Source organism: Amphiura filiformis, chromosome 6, assembly GCF_039555335.1.
Source record: "Amphiura filiformis chromosome 6, Afil_fr2py, whole genome shotgun sequence".
Lineage (NCBI taxonomy): Eukaryota > Metazoa > Echinodermata > Ophiuroidea > Amphilepidida > Amphiuridae > Amphiura > Amphiura filiformis.
Window position 1 is genome coordinate 35,976,587 of NC_092633.1, and position 20,077 is coordinate 35,996,663.

General features: G+C 37.0%; 1 protein-coding gene across 6 annotated transcripts in view; it reads left to right on the forward strand.

Annotated features, from left to right (window-relative positions):
• The window catches only part of LOC140155346 (1-phosphatidylinositol 4,5-bisphosphate phosphodiesterase delta-4-like), a 112,326-nt gene that overhangs the window by 54,933 nt on the left and 37,316 nt on the right, over positions 1–20,077 (forward strand). For all 6 annotated transcript variants that reach the window (XM_072178152.1, XM_072178154.1, XM_072178153.1 and 3 more), the window contains 2 exons: positions 102–195; positions 18,119–18,236. In XM_072178152.1, the coding sequence (XP_072034253.1) occupies positions 102–195; positions 18,119–18,236 (212 nt within the window). The remainder of the gene's footprint in view (positions 1–101; positions 196–18,118; positions 18,237–20,077) is intronic.

Here is a 20,077-nt window from a genome sequence, read left to right on the forward strand (position 1 = left end):
CAAAAACATTATTTTATACTGCCTTATGATGTGGTATGTATGTATATGAATGCGTAGTCATGCACTGTTTACTTATGTACTTGACATTTTGTTTCTTTCAGAGATATGAAATTACACCCAAGTGGTGTGAATCGGTAATAGATGCCTATGAACCAACAGAAGAGATAAGGAAAAAGAAAATTCTTAGCTATGATGGTATGTATTGTGTTACTGGTGTTTATTTAGATAGAAGAAATGGGGTCACATAATGGTCAGTGTATAGATTTTTGAGTAGATCTATATTTCTCCCATATTGCATTACAGTAGACCAAGGGAACTAAAACATAAGGACCCATACTTTAATTATGCCAAGTGATATTGGAGAAATCAAAATCGATGTGACTGATTGCCAGAACATCTTATATTATGCACAGATAGCTGCCAGTTACATTATTACAATGAAAGAACGTCTAACTAATGAAATCCAAAAAGACCAAATAAAAAGACCAAGAAAAAGACCAATTGTTGAATGGGTTTTTGGTCACATATTGCAATACAGCATGCCCAGGAAATATGTAATGTAAAAAATAATACTTTTTTATTTATACCATTTGATATTGGAGAATCTTAATCGATGTGGTGTGCCAGAACATTTTATAATGCAGAGTCAAGAGATACTGCCATTCGCATTATTACATCGAAACAATTTCTAACCAACATGACCAATGAAATCAAAATGTTAATTAAGGTGGTACTACACCCCCTGATAAATTTTGTGACTGTACACTGGTAACAATAGTTATGTATATTATAGGGGCAAGGCATCCAATTACTTCACTGAAATTTCAGTGATTCAAGACAAGTGGTTCATTATATATATGTTAAGAAATGAGGTACATTCTAGCAGTACCTCTTTTCTTATCATAAATAACATACCACTTGTCTTGAGTCACTGAAATTCCAGTGTAGTAACTGGATTCCTTGCCCCTATAATATACATAACCTTTGTTACCAGTGTGTTATTATTTTTTGAGAAAAATGCAAAAATAGTCACGAATTTATCAAGGGGGTGGGGGTGTAGTACCGCCTTAAACTAAGAAACAACTTGGAATGGACGAATGCAACAGAGAAAACCAACGTGGTTGTGCTCATGGTTCTCCTCCCCCAATGACCAATAGATCAACCGTGTTGTTGTCATGACCGATGATCATCCAATTAGCGTGATTGTTTATCACTTTCTGCATTCGCACTTGTATATGCTCCACGCACACATTTGCATCAATGTTGTCCTTCCATGGCCTGCATTAAAACATGATGAAAATTGTGAGATGAATTTGTAAGCAGTGTTTTTCCAACGTGGCTTTTTCCCGCGTTTTGTAATGCAATGCTTGAGGCGTACTTCGGTTACGCATTGTATGATGTGCATTTACGCTTCACTGTTACTTTCAAATGCTGTAACAGTTAGGTGTAGACATATAGTTCCAAGGCATTAGTCATTTTGATCTTGATTTCAGAAGTACTTACTAGTCTCTTAAATTGCCCAATTGAATATTCAATCAAAAAGATTGAATTTTCAATCTTGCCGTCCCGAATTAGGGACAAATCGTTTTCGACTGTATATTCACTTGGGTGATTTGAATTTTTCAATCAAAAGGAGTGATTCTCGATCTTTTACAATCTTTCAGCGATTAAATTTAGGGGCAAATCTTTTTTGATTGAATTTTCAGTAGAAAGGATTGATTTTCATTGTTCTTCAATCTTATGCCGTCCCAAATTAGGGACAAGTCCTATCCAGTTGAAAAAAAATTGAAAATGTTCACTCTAAAACAGTTTGAAATCTCATTCCAAACATATGCAACACATGTCATTTGGTAGTACATTAGGAGTAACACTTGATTAGATAGTGAAATCAGTTTACAAAGAGAGTTAGAGTGAAAAAACCATTTCAATCTATTTTTCAATCTATTTAGATTGATTCCTATCATCAATCGTTAAAAGATTGACATATTTCAACCATCCAATTTAAGAGAGTACACTGATCATATTTTAAGAGAGTCTTGTGACGATGGCCCAATATTTGTCAATGATATTCATAACTCTCAGTATCCCAGTTACCCCTTCACTTTCAAAGGGCCCTACTGGACTTTTGATAGTTACTAGAACATGTCATCGAGGTCTTAATTTTTGATATTTTATTTTTACTGGAAAGATAACCTCCATATATGTTTGTTACAGGGTGCTGTTTTCCCCCCCAATTAGTCCTGGGGTCCATTTCACTCAACTTTTAACCCTTTGTATCTCAAGTAACCATTCGCAAGTTACGAATACCATTTTACTAGCGGTGACTTTAAGAAGGGCCCGTGTAGTAAACCCTTTTATTGATGAAGGATTCTGATCGGAAGTCATTTTATTTAAATGGATTTTTAGCCTGAGGTATGTTTGATTTGTAACTTGAGTTTAAGCGATCGGATAACAATGTTTGCACAGTATTTTTGTGGGACAATAATATGAGAGCACATCAGACACATCAAATTGCATTCTGAATATGAGCAATGTCCTTCTCATCTCAAATAATTTTGATTTGTTTAATTTTGTGATATCATACAAATTTGAGGGCAAATTATTAAAATTTGATATTTTTTGACATTTAACAGTCCTCAAAGTAAACTTTGTAAATCTGATAATATGTACTTTTAAGTGTATGTAAATTTTTGGTCTTTGGTCTTTTAGGTCTTTTTGGGGAAAAATGTATCTTCAATACGTAAGGTCAAAATTTTGCAAATGATAGATGGCTTTTCCTCCCAGCTGCATACACTTTTCCATATCATTCGATTTATGAATTTTACTTCGAAGACTGTTAAATATCAAAAATATCAAGTTTTAATAATTTGCCATAAAATTTGTCTTTAATATTGCAAATTTCAAAAAAAATCTAAAATTATTTGATATCAGAAGGACATTCCTCATATTCATAATGTAATTTGGTGTGTCTGATGTGCTCTCAGGCCCATAAAAAAAAACTGTGCAAAGGTGGGTGATCGACCACTTAACATATAATTGTTGTGTGTGTGGAGTACCATATGCAGGGAGGTGTTTCATTATGCAGTGAGGTGTTTAACATCTCACTGCATTTTGTTCATATTGTACTCCACGCACAAAAACATTGGATTTTTGTACTATTTTTTTACTGTTTTACTAGTTTTACTCTAATGAATAGCATTATTTTTAGGGTGCCAATACATGTGAATGCATTTATAGTTATTACTATTAAACACTCCAGCAGTGGCGTAGCGTCATAGGGGCACCGGCCCCCAATCAATCTGAAAATTTAGAAAATCCCATAGGAAAATGGCAGAAAAATGGCTTGTGCCCCCTCCCCAATCAGACCGGTGCCCCCAATCAGACCCTGTGCCCTCCCCTCGGATGACCCACGCCACGCCACTGCCTCCAGTGGCGTGGCGTGGGTCATCATATTGAGGGGGGGGGCATTGTCCATGATTGGGGTGCACCGGGTCTGATTGGGGCACAAGCCATTTTCCGGCAATTTTCCTATGGGATTTTCTAAATTTTGCAATGGATGGGGAGGGGCACATGCCCCTATGCAGCTACGCCACTGATTCACTCATGAAATGGGGTTTTTTAAGAGTGTATTTTTTTACAAATTATGAATTCTGCATAAAGGTAATAAAAAGAACGGTCTGTACAGATACACCTGGAAACATCTCATGCAAATGAGCATTTTATGGTCTTCTATTGAATTTGTGTTTTATCCCTGAAAACCTACACTTCCATCAATAAGTATGGGGTGCACACACTACATACCTATCAGCTCATGATAGGTTGGTCTCTTTAATATCGTGGATTGATATAGAATGGCATACACATGGCTGGCCGCAGCACCTAAAAGGCGAACTGCGCTTTGCGGGACTTTATTGACAGCCGATTGTAACAAAACCAAATATTTCTTGCCTTTGACGAGCTAATCATTGTTTTAATCAAGCAGGTCACTTGGTCAGTGGATGAAGAGTTGGCAGCGTTATCTCACCAATATTAGCCATTAAATGTTTTGAAAAAAATTTGATATGCAAAAAGTCAAAAGAAGCATATTTTTGAAAGGCAGATAAATGCAAAAAATACCAGTCAAAAATATAAAAAATTGTAGTTTAATTATGTTTATTGCTAAAATGAAAATGCGTTTGAAATGTCCTTCAACTACAACTGATATATGTTTCGTTTTGTTCTGCTTTAAATTTTTCATAATTAAATGCTACAATATTAATATATTTGCCTGGCAAAAAGCAAAAGCCAAGCTAGACTTCCTATATCGACCCTGTATAAGCATGAGACCATGTCTGGATGACTCAGTCGTTCAAAGGACTAGCCCATAGTCATTGTTTGTTTTGAAACCATCTTGAATAGTTTGTATGAATCCACCGTGAATGCAAACAAGTTCAACTTGTCTATAGGCATGATAGGTATTCAAATCATGCAAGCGTTTCAACCTGTTGTTGTCTGACGTATTACAAAATTTCAAGCCCCATTAATTTTCATATTTTGGGATACTGTAAAGGGGTATTTTTTGTGCGTGTAATTTTTTGCGCTTTGCCGATTTTGAACTACATTGCTTGTTTTTATTTTCGTCGATTTTGAGTTTTTTTACATAGACGTATACATTAAAAGAATATATTCGCGTGTTTTTATTTTCACTGTAGCTGTGTTGCATGTGAAAAACGCAATAATCAATATACCACAAAAATTTTAACTTTTACAGTACATGCTCTCAATATACAAGACAGCAAGTCTCCCTGGCAAATTTCAAGTTAAAAATTTGCCGAACACTTATGCTAGGCCGATGTAACAATTTTCAAGCCACATATTTTGTAACAGCTCTCATGCAGTTACAGTGAGCTAATATTGCGACTGTATATTAACTAGAAGCGTCAAATTAAAAAAATAAAGGGCAATTTTTTTTACTACAATCGAAAAAGATATATTGATACCATTAATGTATTAACAATTTTCAAACCACATTATATTTTGGGGTACTCGCAATAAAAATGAACAAAAATTGCAACTATTTATCATATGTTTTATACATTGCTTCCAATAGGAAGCTAACAAATGTGATGCAAAATTAATTTTTTTGTAGACAAAGACAAATAGATAAAAAGTTACGAGGCATTTTCCCAGTACGAATTGGGGCCCTATATGTCACGTCACTTTGAATACACAGAGTGGTTTATCTTAGCCTAAGCACTGATTGGTATGGTACAACATAATCTGCTATAGGCTGGCTGGGGGAGTCTGTAAGTAGGTTGATCTATCTGTTCAGTGACATCGGTATTCCAAAAGATTACGCCCTTGTATATGCGGTGGTTATTCCTGCATTAGGGAAAATCCCCTGGGGATATATTATATATAATCCATGGACGTGCATCTGTACAAAATGTAAAATGTGATTTTCGTCATGAAATGTGAAAAATATCATAGATATTTTCATGCAAAAGTTATTATATAAAGAATGCATGCTGGTTAAAGGGGCATTTCGTGATCCACAGCCTTATCCCCCACTATTACCAAAAAAAGTTGAGATTTTTACACCACTGGATACCTCTGGCTACATAATGTTTATGTACCAAATATTTCTTGCAGATTAATTAGTTTAGCAAAAATATCGCCAAATTTGAATTTCGTTCTGGTGCACCAGAACGAAATTACTTTACATTGTCTATGGAGCAGTGTAATACACATAATCATGCATAACTCGCAAATGCAAAATCGGAATCAACTGAAATTTTGGAAATAAGCTTTTTTCGTGGATATCTACTGAAAAATGCCATAAAAAGAGGATGCTAGGATGCTTGGTTCAATACATTTCAGAGTTGAAAATGTTATACAAATGAAGAGATTAAAAAATCAGTTTTGTAGGGTAGATTTTCAATGTTTATGCACTATTTTTAGAAGCAACCTTCCAAACTGATAAATACTGATTTGATTTATAAGTTTGGTTACAGATAAGTTACAGATATATGCTTTGCAAATTTGAGAATTGTACTTAAAATCTTAATCAGTGGCTTGAATATTCTTTATTGTCAATTCATTGAAGGTATTCGTAAAAATGAGGTTTATATCGCAAAGTGTAAATCTCTGCAGATAAAATCATAAGCTCATTGCACATCCTACGACAGAGTCAATAAAAGAGTCCTTGTGTCTCCTCAAAGAGTGCTTTTTTCATGTTTTTCAATTCATAACAAAGAAGACAGACCTACATACTTCACCCTAAAAACTGTAAGATGATACTCACAGCAGCTTAAGGGACTATCCCATCATGCATTGCAGTCTATCAATGCATACGAAAAATAAGTAAGAGCTGCTTATAGAATATTGAGACCTATAGGTAGTTTCACAAGCAGGGTTCCTGCGGTCCTTGAAAGTCTTTGAATTTGAAAACACCTTTTCAAGGCCTTGAAAGTCCTGGAAATTGGAATTTTACCTAAAATAATATTTTTGACAAAATGTTTGAAGAGTGGAGAGAAGCTGTCACTTTCGTTAATATGTGCCGCACGGAGAGACGCATCATGATTTTTGTGTTGTGGTAAGTCCTTAAAAATCATGCTTTTGGACCTTGAAAGTCCTTGAAAAGTCCTTTAATTTTAAAGGCTTGAAGGTGTGGGAACCCTGCACAATATTTTAGGGGTCATATTTTTTCAAACAAAAGTCCAAGCACCCCTGATTTAATTAGGTAATTGAAAGTTGAAGTGAGGGATTTTGTGTACACAGTATGGTCAGGGACAGGCGATTTGCGCGGAACTTTTTTCCGCGCAACTGGCTATTTTTTTCCCGATGGGCAGGGATACATGATTTGCACTGAAAAAAGAGTTCCGCGCAATTTGCTATTTTTTTTCGTGCAAATCGCCTGTCCCTGGTTATGGTACTTCAAAGCATGGTGGGATTGACCTATCAGCTGCTGTGGATGATACTAGACACATTATGAGGATCAAATATAAAGGATGTGGGCCTTAGAGAATAGTAACTAATTAAGCCAGACAGGTAGGCTCAGGTGAACTGACATATATTAAATTGAGAGTGAAAGAATCAGAACCAGCGACACACTTTTCAAATTATTACAGAGTACATTTGTCAAGTTTTGAATCTGTCTCATGCTATTAAAGGAAACTAGATCCAAATTTGGGTCAAAATTCTGATTTTCTTAATATTTTACTTTTGTCGAAAGTTGAAAAACCATATATTGTAAATAATTTTAGAGAATAAAATCACTTGTGACAGGTCTGACAAGCTTCATATTGCCATTGTCTGCCTTTAGGTTTATGCTGTTCTGTTTGATAAGAACTGTAATTAAACTCTTCTTTGGGCTTTGATGTCAGTACGTCACTGTATTCATTTATTAACCGTCAAAAACTGTCTGTGCCATGATATTAAAGCAATAACAGTGGCATAGTGTCATAGGGGCGGGGGGGGGGGGATAATGTGCCCCAATCGATTTGAAAATTTAGAAAATCCCATAGAAAAATTGCTGAAAAATGGCTTGTGCCCCCAATCAGACCCAGTGCCCCCCAATCATGGTCGATGCCCCCAATATGATGACCCACGATATGTCACTGAGCAATAATGTGCAATTTCTATTGCTCCATTCCATGGATTTTATTTGTTTTCTACAAAATGTTAGTTTTGTACCATATATCATGTAGGCCTACCCATTTAATTTCAAACCAAAGGAATGAGGTAGAACAAAGAAGTTGTTATTTCATTCCAGTGCCTATAATTATCGTTAATGCGAGTGTGAGCTCACCGATCATTATTGAGTGGAACTTCACATAGCTTCACATAGGGACGCATAATGATATACGCATAGTTTATGCCTCGGTGATTCACACAAGCAACAAGACATTCAGCCATCAAGTTTGACTGATATTTTGACAGGTGAACATGATGAATAAACCTTGTGATCTCAGGTTTTAATAAAAATGTCTTAACTTTGACTGTAATTAAAACACTTCATGATATTTTAGTACACCATTGGGCATTACTATTGTGCATTGGCGTACGCAGGGGGGGTGTTACGGGTGTGAAACACCCCCCTTGGATCTGTCCAAAAAAAATTAAAATGGGGGGAGAAAAGGCAAAGAAAGAGAGAGAGAGAGAGAGGCAGGGAGAGAGAGAGAGAGGGAGAGAGAGAGAGGGGGGGGGGGAATGGGAAGAGGAGAGGAGGGAGATGAGCAAGGCATATGGGACATATTATTACAATTATCGAGTGTTAACATTTTATAGTTTATAGTTGTAGTTGTAGTTTATAGTTGTAGTTATAGTTGTAGTTGTAGTTATAGTTGGAATTATAGTTGAGTTTATAGTTGTAGTTGTAATTATAGTTGAGTTTATAGTTGTAGTTGTAATTATAGTTGAGTTTATAGTTGTAGTTGTAATTATAGTTGAGTTTATAGTTGTAGTTGGAATTATAGGTGAGTTTATAGTTGTAGTTGGAATTATAGTTGAGTTTATTATTGGCTAGATAACTAAAGACATTCTCTGTACCATTGTTAAAATTATGCCATAGCTTCCCATAATGCATTGTTGAAACTATATGCTATACCTATACTCTGTAGCGGAATGTCTTCCCATAATGCATTGCTGTAGATTGTATTGGAATGCTTTCCCATAATGCATTGTTGGAATTCTTGCCCATAATGCATTTTTAAAACCATGTTATTGTCATGTTAAATAGGCCTAGGCCTACATGCATCAGCTGTACCTTATATTCCCATACAAAGTATTGATGAAATACCATAGCTTCCCATAATGCATTGTTAATACTATGCTATATCTGTAGTCAAATGCCTTCCGTAATGCATTCCATACCCTGTACTGGAATGTTTTCCCATAATGCATTGTTGAAACTATATGCTACATGTATACCTATACTCATATAAATGCATTGCTGTAGATTGTATTTGAATGCTTTCCCATAATGCATTGTTGGAACTCTTGCCCATAATGCATTGTTGGAACTCTTGCCCATAATGCATTTTTAAAACCATGTCATGTTAAATACATGTACACTATGTATTCTTCCCAGAATGCATCAGCTGTACCTTATATTCCCATACAAAATATTGATGAAATTATGCCATAGCTTCCCATAATGCATTGTTGATACTATGCTATACCTGTAGTCAAATGCCTTCCATATTGCATTCCGTAACCTGTACTGGAATGCTTTCCCATAATGCATCGTTGAAACTATGATATAGTTTCCCAAAATGCATTGTTGAAACTATATGCTACTAGATTTCGCGGTTCTCGGGTTGGGTGGTTCTCATTATAGGCCTATCTCTAATTACCAAACACCCGTTACCCATAATATACCCGCCCTGACCTTTTAAACTACTATGATATATGCCTGCGTCTCTTAGTGATCAATATAATGGGCTATAATAGGCCTTACCTGGTTCTGGTCCGATGAGATGCACCTGTATATTAGTCACATGCACACTGTAATGCTTTGTGATACCCGCACTGCGCCCGTCGGTACTCCGCGCACACGCCCGTTGATACTCCGTGTACGCGCTCTGCGAGCACGCGATAGCTCCGAGCTCACGCGATAGCGCGCGGACAGACGGACAAACTCTCTATAATTAGTATTAATACCCATACTCTGTAGCGGAATGTCTTCCCAATAAATGCATTGCTGTAGATTGTATTGGAATGCTTTCCCATAATGCATTGTTGGAACTCTTGCCCATAATGCATTTTTTAAACCATGTTATTGTCAGGTTAAATAGGCCTACATGTACACTATGTATTCTTCCCAGAATGCATCACCTGTACCTTATATTCCCATACAAAGGATTGATGAAATTATGCCATAGCTTCCCATAATGCATTGTTGATACTATGCTATACCGGTAGTCAAATGCCTTCCATAAATGCATTCCGTACTCTGTACTGGAATGCCTTCCCATATGCCTTTTTGTCAAGGTAAACAAAGATACTAAACTGGGGTCCTGGGAGTTCTTCATGCTTGGAGTTGAGACACACAGTGAGGGGTCATTGTGTTGATGGTTAAGCAGGAAATTAAAGCCTCTGGATGGTCAAATCATGGCCAAGCTCATGTCACTTCATGACTTAATTAATTTTTATAGCATGATCCTTCATCAATTCAAAGACCCAGAAGAACAGAGGCATACCAGCATCAGCAGTAATGGGGAGTGGAGAGGCTGGTCCTGGGGGGGGGCACTCAACACAAATGACCATACGGGTATGCTCCCGGAGAGACCCCCCTTTTGGATTTCGCAGCTCCAAAAGACCCCCTATATTTGACCAAAATAGAACTCCGAAAGACCCTTGATTTTGATAATTTCAGCTCTAAAAGGTTTTTTTCAGGCGATTTTCAACCAGAAAGCCAAGGTAGACCCTTGATTTGGACTGTTCGCAGCTCCAAAGGTCCCTGTTTTACTTGTTCGCAGCTCCAAAAGACCCCTTTATTTATCGGGCACGAAGTCAGCTCCCAAAGACCCACCGCCTAAAAATTTCGGGGGAGCATACCCACCAAAATTTTTTGATGCCCCCCCCCGGGGGGCTGGTCGATATTGCCTCGGCTCAAAATACTGGGACAAAATTGACCAAAAGTATTCTCAGTGAATATCAACAATATTTTAGTAGAGGGACAGCAGGAAAATTTGGAAATTTTTCACCTCTTGGCCCCTTCTTAATTCTCACACTCCTGTAGAAGAGTTTATACCCTGTCTTTTGAAGGTGGCTCCATCAGCCCTCATATACCCCTAATCATGAGCTGTAGGATTTGGCACTTTAAAAGAGGGGCAGTACAGAAATGTGTGCAAAATGTCATGCTTGCTATGCTCGCAAAACTATTTATGGACCGTTCACAAACATTGTAAGGGGGGGGGGGGCTGATGCAAAAAAAAATGGGCACCATTATGTACATGTATCATTGGCCCCTGGGTTAACCCCTGAAATACACCACTGAACACTAATTAAACTAATAGAGTGCAATTTGCACTAATTATGTTATGCTAAATGGTACTAAATGGCACAATTATTGTTTTTAAGTACCGCATTGTTACACCACCAATATCTGTGGTTACACCCACCCCACTATCATGACTATTTTTACAGTATAGGCATGGTAGGTGATCAGATCTATACCAAGTCACATCACAGATCCTGGAATTTATTTCCAGGGTCTGTTTTCACAACTACTAATCATGCTAATAGTCTCCCACAGTGAAAACATTTAATATGGCCATAAAACCAATTCCCCTGTGTTGTGCCCTCAAGTAATTTACCCAGGTCTTCCAGAAAAAAAGAGTATCTGATGTTGGAGTATAGTCTAAGAAGATTTGAATCTATAGACCTAGGTTTTGAATTCAGGTTTAATACCTGATCATCATGAAAGATTTCTTACTTCTGTGATCTTATGTAGCATAAGTGAAATATTCAACCCTAACTCTAACCCTACAACTACTATAAAGTAACTATAAACTCAACTATAACTCTAGACTCAACTATAACTCTCTAATTATAACTCTCAATCCAGCTACAATTCTAACTACAACTATAAATGCAACTATAATCCAACTACAATTATAAATGATTATAAAAATGTGATTACAACTATAACTACAATGTCAATGATAAAAATACATTTACTCACAATTATCATAGGCCTATATATTCCATAACTACCCCGCCCACACAAATTTATCTCACCCCTAGGCCTATACCCGGTATTGACCGGCAACGTACGTAAATGTGTCAATACATGTTACACCCCCCACCCCCACCCCCACATCATTACACCTTTATACCCTGGCAACGTACGTACGTAAAGGTTTTAATTGTTAATTGACATGGATATAGGGCCTTATGATGTTAAAACCAACACCTCTCCACATCACACCCCACACCCTACCCGGCAACATACGTAAAGGTTTTAATTGTGCAAATTGAGTTCGGGCCCTTTTTTCTGTTTGAAGCAATGATTTAAATAGTGTAAAAATTATGCACCAAATGGCTTCAATCGGACCTTCATTTTGCACATTTTCGAACTTCTGCAGGAGGCAAAACTTCTTGTTCACGAAAGGCTTCATGTACTAATCATGTTAATAGTCCCAAAATGATCCACCAAATCGCTTCAATTAGGTCTCCATTTTGCAAAAGTTTCTTAATTCTGAGGGGGCCACATCCCCCCTCAGACACCCCCCTGCACAGTGGATAAACAAGCAGCCCATTTTGATTCTCAGTGCTTTCGATATTTACCAATTTGTGTTTAACACAATTTATAGGCCTACAACTGAAGACAAAACTTGTTCACGAAAGGCTTCATGGACCGTCATTTCACAAATTTTCGGCTTTTTCAATTTAAAATTTTACACACTAATAGTGCCAAAATTGTCCACCAAATCGCTTCAATTAGGTCTTCATTTTCCAAAAGTTTCTAATTCTGAGGGGGCACATCCCCTCAGACTCCCCTGCCTCAAGGCAGAGTAGCGCTGACGGGATGACGCCACGTGCCATTTCTTTATTTTAGTATTTTTATCATCACACCCCCCTTGAAAAATTCCTGCGTACGCGCATGCTATTGTGCGAAATTTTGTGCGACTATTTGTCAAGAAAAATTGAGGGTGTCGCTGTGAGCAAATCACACATTATTGCTTTAACTGAGATTTTAACTTTCTACCAGTCCAGTAAAATGCCCACTACACAAAGCTCCACAAGCCAAAATATACAATCAGGAAAATGATAGGAAATTTGAGACCTGCATTAATTGTCACCAAGCTTTTATCATATTGTTGCCACATTTCTTTAATTTGTTTGTTAACATTGGAGTGTGCTACCTCACCATATCATTATATTAAATGACATTGTGATTAAATGTACATGTAGCTGGTTATCACTTCTGAATTCATTTATGTCATCGCCCATCTTGTAAACAATGCTGCTCAAAATGAATGAGTGTAATTAAAATTGCATCTTTGAGCAATCAAAAACAATCATAATCTGTGACGTTGTACCTAATTCAAATAACTGTGATGACAAATGCCGGGGTCATGGTCCGATTCATAAGTATGACAGGTCAAAGGATCGCAATCACAAATTTTTGTAGGAATTATTTGCTCGCAGAGATTGATAAGATCACTATTGACCTAAATAAAGTCATATATTTGTACCATTACTCCACCCATTAGTAAAGAATTTGTGATAATGTAAATATGAATTTACCTAATTAGAGCTCAGATAAATCTTTTGGATAACTGAATTTGGTAAATTTTTATTATTAAAGGAATATTTTGCAATTAGTGGTCCATGAAAAAAGCTTAGTTTTAAAATTTCAGTTGATTTTATCTTTCTTTTATGTGTATTACTTTTTAATTTCTGGCTGTCAACAGCCGGAAAATACATATTGGAAGATATCTTTGTAAGATGACAATCTGTAAGAACGTTTTATGCACTCAAACATAACATACATGTACTAGATCCTGATGGTATAAAAAATCTTTTTTGGAGTAAATTGGGGGATGAGGCTGTGGATCATGATGTATCTTTCAAACTGCTGTACTGGATTAATAATGAAGCTTTTAAAATTTAAAACATGTAATAATAATAATGATAAAAACAAACAAATTAGCCATTAAGGGCTCTTTTTGAAATTCCCTTACACAGGAAGGTGTGCGCCATCCTGCAGCTATCCTGTGCTAGCCTTCTTTTGTTAAAATCCTGTGTGATTATAACACTGCAATTAGCCACTTAAATTAAAGGAGCGCACTTTCCTGGGTTGTGCGATGAGCCGTAGTCAGAGTAAATCTTCCCATTCGTCATGGACCACTTCAAAAGGCAGGGTGTATCACTGATGCATATAATCCATCCGTTTTATGACCGAGCTTTCCTGAGGCGCGCGCTTAGCGAGGGGAATCCTGCCTTCTTTCTTTGTGAAAACGTGGTAGGGTATTTCAATATGAGCCCTAAAAGACAACAAATGCTGACAGAGAAATGATAGGAATTTTAATGACAATTAATAGAGTATAGATTTGTATTAAAAATCATAAATCTCTCTCTTTCTCATCTTTCAAACAAACAAACAAACTTAATTAATCACATGAATTTGTAAGCTTTTGTAGTTAATGATTTATCCAATGCGTGGATATATCTCATGAATTTGATCATTATGGTCGGAGCCTGGGTCGGAGGTTTACATGGGCAAAGTTCAGTCTTTTCCTGAGTGGTCTATGCCTTTAAAAAATGGGATGTAAATTACAACATATTTTTGTTGTTTCTCACTATTATATTAGCCTTTCTGTAAATAAAATGGTCCATGTGTAGAATACAGTATTTCTGTTGCAAAATGATGTGCAATGCAAAAGGAAATATTTGTTCTAGAGATATAATTTAGACTTTAGACCCTAAACTAGATAAAACTTGATTTTCTCATTTATTTCTGTGACAGCAAAAGAAACACTGATTTAGAATGTAGGCGATGCCAGAAAGGAATACATTAAATCGAGGGTTGAGAGCCAGAAAGCCTTAACTCACAAAGGATTCTTTTGTGGGGCTTTTTGGTTCTCAACCTTTGAAATAGAGGAAATAGACTGCTTGCAGGGGACATATAAGGAAGATAACAACATGTATAAGAAGGATATACATTACACAATGAAATCAGGAACTTGTTTATGATATAGGCATTCATATGCAAGGATTTGTTTCTCATCTTAAAGGAACAATTAGTGGTTTGGTAAAACCAAGAATACTATAAAGAAAATAATACTAATGATAATGAACTGTCCCAACTACATAGCCATTGATGAAGAAATATCATTTCCTGAATTACTTTAAGCAGGGTTGGAAGGGAGCATGACCTAGCAGTGTTTGCACTCAAATATCGAGGCCAATAAAGCTGACACACAAGAAAGAAAAATGATATGGGTTCTAATAAAGGAGATCCCAAGGCTTGATGGGGTATTATTTTCGCCCCATATACATGGTTTTTCTCACGAGGGGGAAAAAGCTTAGGCCTATTTTCATTGTGATATATTATTGGCCTTAACTCAAGAACCACAAGACCTATGTAAATAGAAATGCAATTTAAGATCTATGTATTTATATTATAATATTGATTTAGAAGTAGACTGCAGTTTTTTAGTTAAATGGTGAAAACAGGAAAAGTATGGCTCCTGCCATCACTCACCTTAATACATTGATACTGCTACATGCAGAATTAAATCTATTCGTGTATCATAGATTTACTTCGCTTTGAATTCATATCTAATATTAACCTTTTGTTTTTAATAAAAGAGAGGAAACCGACATTTGTATTACCCTTTGCTTGTGGATAAGTAAAAGAGACAAAACAGGTTTTTGTTTTGAATATTTTATATTAAAATGGACATCATTTTATATTGGTACACTGCACTGCTGTCTGGTAGATTTTTTTTACAGTTTTAATCTTGCTAATTTATTGATTTTGACACAATCTATTTCGGGTTGATTTAATTAAGAACCTTAAGTTTTCCAGTTGACCTTTTGAGTTTAATCAGAAATTATTTACAGTGAAACCAATATTTCATATTTTATTTAATTTAGTCTGTTTACATAAAGGGTAAATTGCCTATATTCGGTCGGTCGGTCGTATAGTATGAACTATTCATGTGGTGTCGGTTTATGCTAGAAATTGTGTTCACATTTTGAGTTACACCCGGCGTAAACTTACGCTAACATTGATCAAAATTTCACAAATATTTTCCCTACTCCTACTGTGTGTCCACAGCCTACTCCTAGCACGACGCCAACTAGTTCTACCAAGCATTCACTTTTGGTCGGTGTAACCATTGGCTACCACTTCTGGTGTTTCTGGACCTTTATTAACCACGCCATATGTAATTTCTTAGTTCCGACCAACAAAAGGTCAGACTTACTCCGGGTGCCAGGCGTAATCTGCGTTCACATTGCAATTTACGCCTGGCGGAAGTTACACCCAGCTCGCTACTCCTGACTTTTGTCAGGAGTAAATCGTTGGACGTACGCCTGGCGGAACTTACGCTGACCATCGTTCACACTGCACCTACTCCTGGCAGCGCCTACCGCTACTCCTAGCAACTTGTGCCGACCAAGTCCCACCGGGCGTACTTCCGACAATGTGAACACGACTAGAGAGAGTATTGAAAATTGTCTTGAAATATGACATGTATGATAATTGCTATTGCAATAAATAATAAATGCATCACTTAATTTAATGGGTAATTTACATGGGCAATTAACATCTAGTTCAATATACGATGTAGATCTAAATGGTCTAAAATATTGATGATTTTGGATAACTCGCACTAAAGAGTTCAGAAATAGATCTTAACCCCATGAGAACTACCTACAGATTGGCCAAAAAGAAGTTTTCATTATCAATTGGACCAATCAGCAACATTGTTGTTAGAATAATTTACCCACACCAAAACTTGGGGTGAATTATTTACAAAGCTCCATTCTGATTGGTGATTAAAGTGAAGATATCATGTAATTGACCAATCAGAGGCAATGTTAGATCGGCAGGTAGTATTCAGGGGGTTAATGTCTTCATTTCCCCATCTTTATGACTAATGTCTTTCAGCATCATGAAATATTTATGTTTTCCATTTCTGCAGGCTTTCTGGGTGTTAGTTATGAAAGGACCCAATGGTAAACTGTTAATCTTTTCACAGCACTGTTTATAACACCTTGAATGTTGTCTATAGTTCTGATTTTCATTTTTTTGCAGTCTTTTCATGAACATTTGGTACAATTCTGGTTTACACTGCGCACCCTGTGTTTTCAATATAATTCTGGTTTTCCTTGCGCACCCTGTGTTTCCAAAGTCTAGTTTACCCTGAGCACCCTATTTTTGGGGGTTGGGGTTAGGGTTATAGGGTTATACTTGAGCACAGGGCACACCGACACCGCCTGGCTAATAATTATTTGGTGCAGAAGGGACACTAAAATTAATACACGGATCGATACACGTGAATTGCTATGCACGATTTTGATATCAGACTAAAATCTTCTGATACCGGGTTAGAAAATGATGAATATCTCCCGTCATGATTTTTTTCTCAAGAAACCAGATTTGGTCTCATAAACTTGGAAATACGTGTTGAACAGATATGATAGTCGCTAGAATGCGCTTTGAAAATTGGCCGTGCGCTTTGAACTCAAAATTTGACCATTTTATATTGCGTTGGTCCTGTTATGGACTGCAGCGTGTAGTACAGCTGCACTCACTGTAGGCAGTATAAAAGTCGATGACCATTGACCTCAATGGGGTATACAAGCTTAATCACGCACAACCAAGATCAATTACCCGGCTATTGTGAGTAGCTTAGTTATGTCCCTCGACTAATTATTAGTTTAAAAGAGCTTTAAAGGTTTGAACCAAATGGCTAATCGTGGCTGTGGATTTAACCTACCATGGCGATTCCTGCCATGAAGATATAGGGTCGAAGACACTGTGCAGGGTATACCAGAACAATTCCAAACATTTTTCTGTAATATCCTAAATGGTACACTATTCAACACTATGCACAACACCATGAACACTGCTTACATGTAACACTATGGACCCTATTGAATACTACTTCATCAAAACACTGTCCGACAACATGGATTTCAGAACAATATATACATCAGGCATGATTCGAACTGGTGATTCAGTTGTCATTCAGAAATAAACCAAGCCTGTTCCACCATTATGGCTGCCATGTCAATTGTTACACCATTCTGGTGTTTTATTCAATAGGGTCTATTATGTGACACATAAGTACACTCTGATCCCATCAGACCAAAGTCAGCAATAATGAAATTGAGATATAGGCAACAGCAGAAAGCAGAAGCAAAAAACAATTGCAAGGGACTCAATATCAGTAAACTTAGTGAGTTAAGGATTGTAAGAACTAAATGTTCAACATTTCCCACTTCGGTCTGGGTGGATCAGATCATGTCACAGTGTCAGCGTTCTATTTTTTCCAGGTTTGCTGTTATTTATAAAAGGACCCAAGGGTCCACAATACTACTCATCAATCCTTTTCTCAGAACTGCTAAACACTACATGTATTATTGACTGTCTTTCTGTTTTCCATTTTTACAGGCTTTCTGATGTTCATGAAAGGACCCAATGGTAAACTGTTCAACCCTTTCCACAGCACTGTCTACCAGGACATGAAGCAACCACTCACTCACTATTTTATCGCATCTTCACATAACACGTGAGCATGTCTTAACACATACCTCTTAAACAGCATTCAAATAATCTTGGTAATCTTGGTAATCTGATTGGCTTATCCCACAGAATTAGAGAAGGAGAACTGGGACTTGACTGCCATCTTGATACAGGCATGGAGCAAAAATTGGGGGTATTCGGTTTCCCTTGGAATGCGCTCGAGGCTATCATTGTCATGCAAGAGCGATATGGATGATGGGCGCATTTGAAAGACGCACTTGATGCGACCTGCTCGCATTACCAAGATGCTAAAGATGAGACACAGAATTGTTTTCGTTCATCACCGCCCACCGTCGGCAAGGACCCGAATACCCCCAATTTTCTCCCCATAGCTAACAGCGCGATTGTATGTGGGGGTTTAGGGAGTCCCGGTTCTCCTTCTCTAATTCTGTGGCTTATCCTCATATCTGAGCCGTATATCTTGTGCAATATATGCATATATGTTCAATGAACATACTATGTATGATGATGTCATACAGGTATACATGCGTTGTGCAGTTGTGATCATGCACACCCAGCTCTTTTGAACTTGATAAAAATGGTCACTGAAGTAAATTATATCCAACATCGACTTTGGAAGTGACGGGGATGTGCGGACAGCAGTTCGAAACTAGGGGTCTTTTGGTGAGATCCTAGATACCGAAAAAGGAGGGTATTTCAGTGAGAAGGTCCGCGAAATAGGGGGTCTTTTCGAGAGACTGGGGAAAATCTGACCAAAATTTTTAGGTCAAGATAAAAAAGTTGATACAAAATTGTCAAAAATTTATCAAAATTTGAAAAAATAGTGAAAAATGGGGTCATTCGTTGAGAGATTATCAGAATTTTTCCAAAAGTTTTGAAAAAAAGGGGGTCATTGGGTGAGAAGGAGTTTAGTAAAACAAAGCAGGGTGTCATTGGGTGAGAGGGAGTTCAAAAATGGGGGTCAATGTGGCTGCACATCCCATCACCCATTTTTAGTGTGCCTCTGCCCTGGGCTGACAAAAAGGGGGTCATTGGGTGAGAAAGAGGTTAGTAAAACAAAACAGGGCGTCATTGGGTGAGAGGGAGTTGAAAAATGGGGGTCAATGTGGCTGCACATCCCGTCACCAGGATACTTTAGTAATGTATCACAGCTCAAAATACCATTCAAATTAAAGAAAACCAATTATCTGTGACAAACAAGTCACGCCTATCTTACGATTTTGAAATGATGCTTCATCGATTACTGATTCAATTTACAATTTTCTTTCGTTTTGAGAATATCCGCTTCATGTCATTAGCAATAGACCTGACATAAATAAATCAATACCCTAAGAGTACAAGTCATTGCTAGAAGCAATTCCTTTGCACGTTCTCCATCAAAGTTGATATTTTGTGGTATGTTCTCCTGTCGCACATCATTTGATCTTTATCTCATATAGGCTATATATCTTTGTATAACAATATTTTGATTGCCAAGAAATGAGAAAAAGATGACATGCAATATCATCACTTCTATGCTGAAAGAAATTTTATTATTCTTGAGTGTACACATTATGTTTCTTTCACTTTCACTATATATATCGTCAAACAAACTGAATGATCGTGATTCAGGAAGTCTTATATATGTAATTAGTTTTGTTGCAAAGCTGATCCCATCACTATTTTGAAAAGCTGAAACTACCCCCAGTATTATTAAAGAAACAATTATAACTGGCAGAAAATTTGCTTAAATTGGCTTGTTATAGTGCCCAGAAAGGCATGATTATTTATTTGTTCTGAGAAACACAATGGACAGTTTTATTGCTCCCACTTCGTAACAGTATCAAAACAAGTTTCATTCATAGGACTTGGTCAAGCATTTGGTTT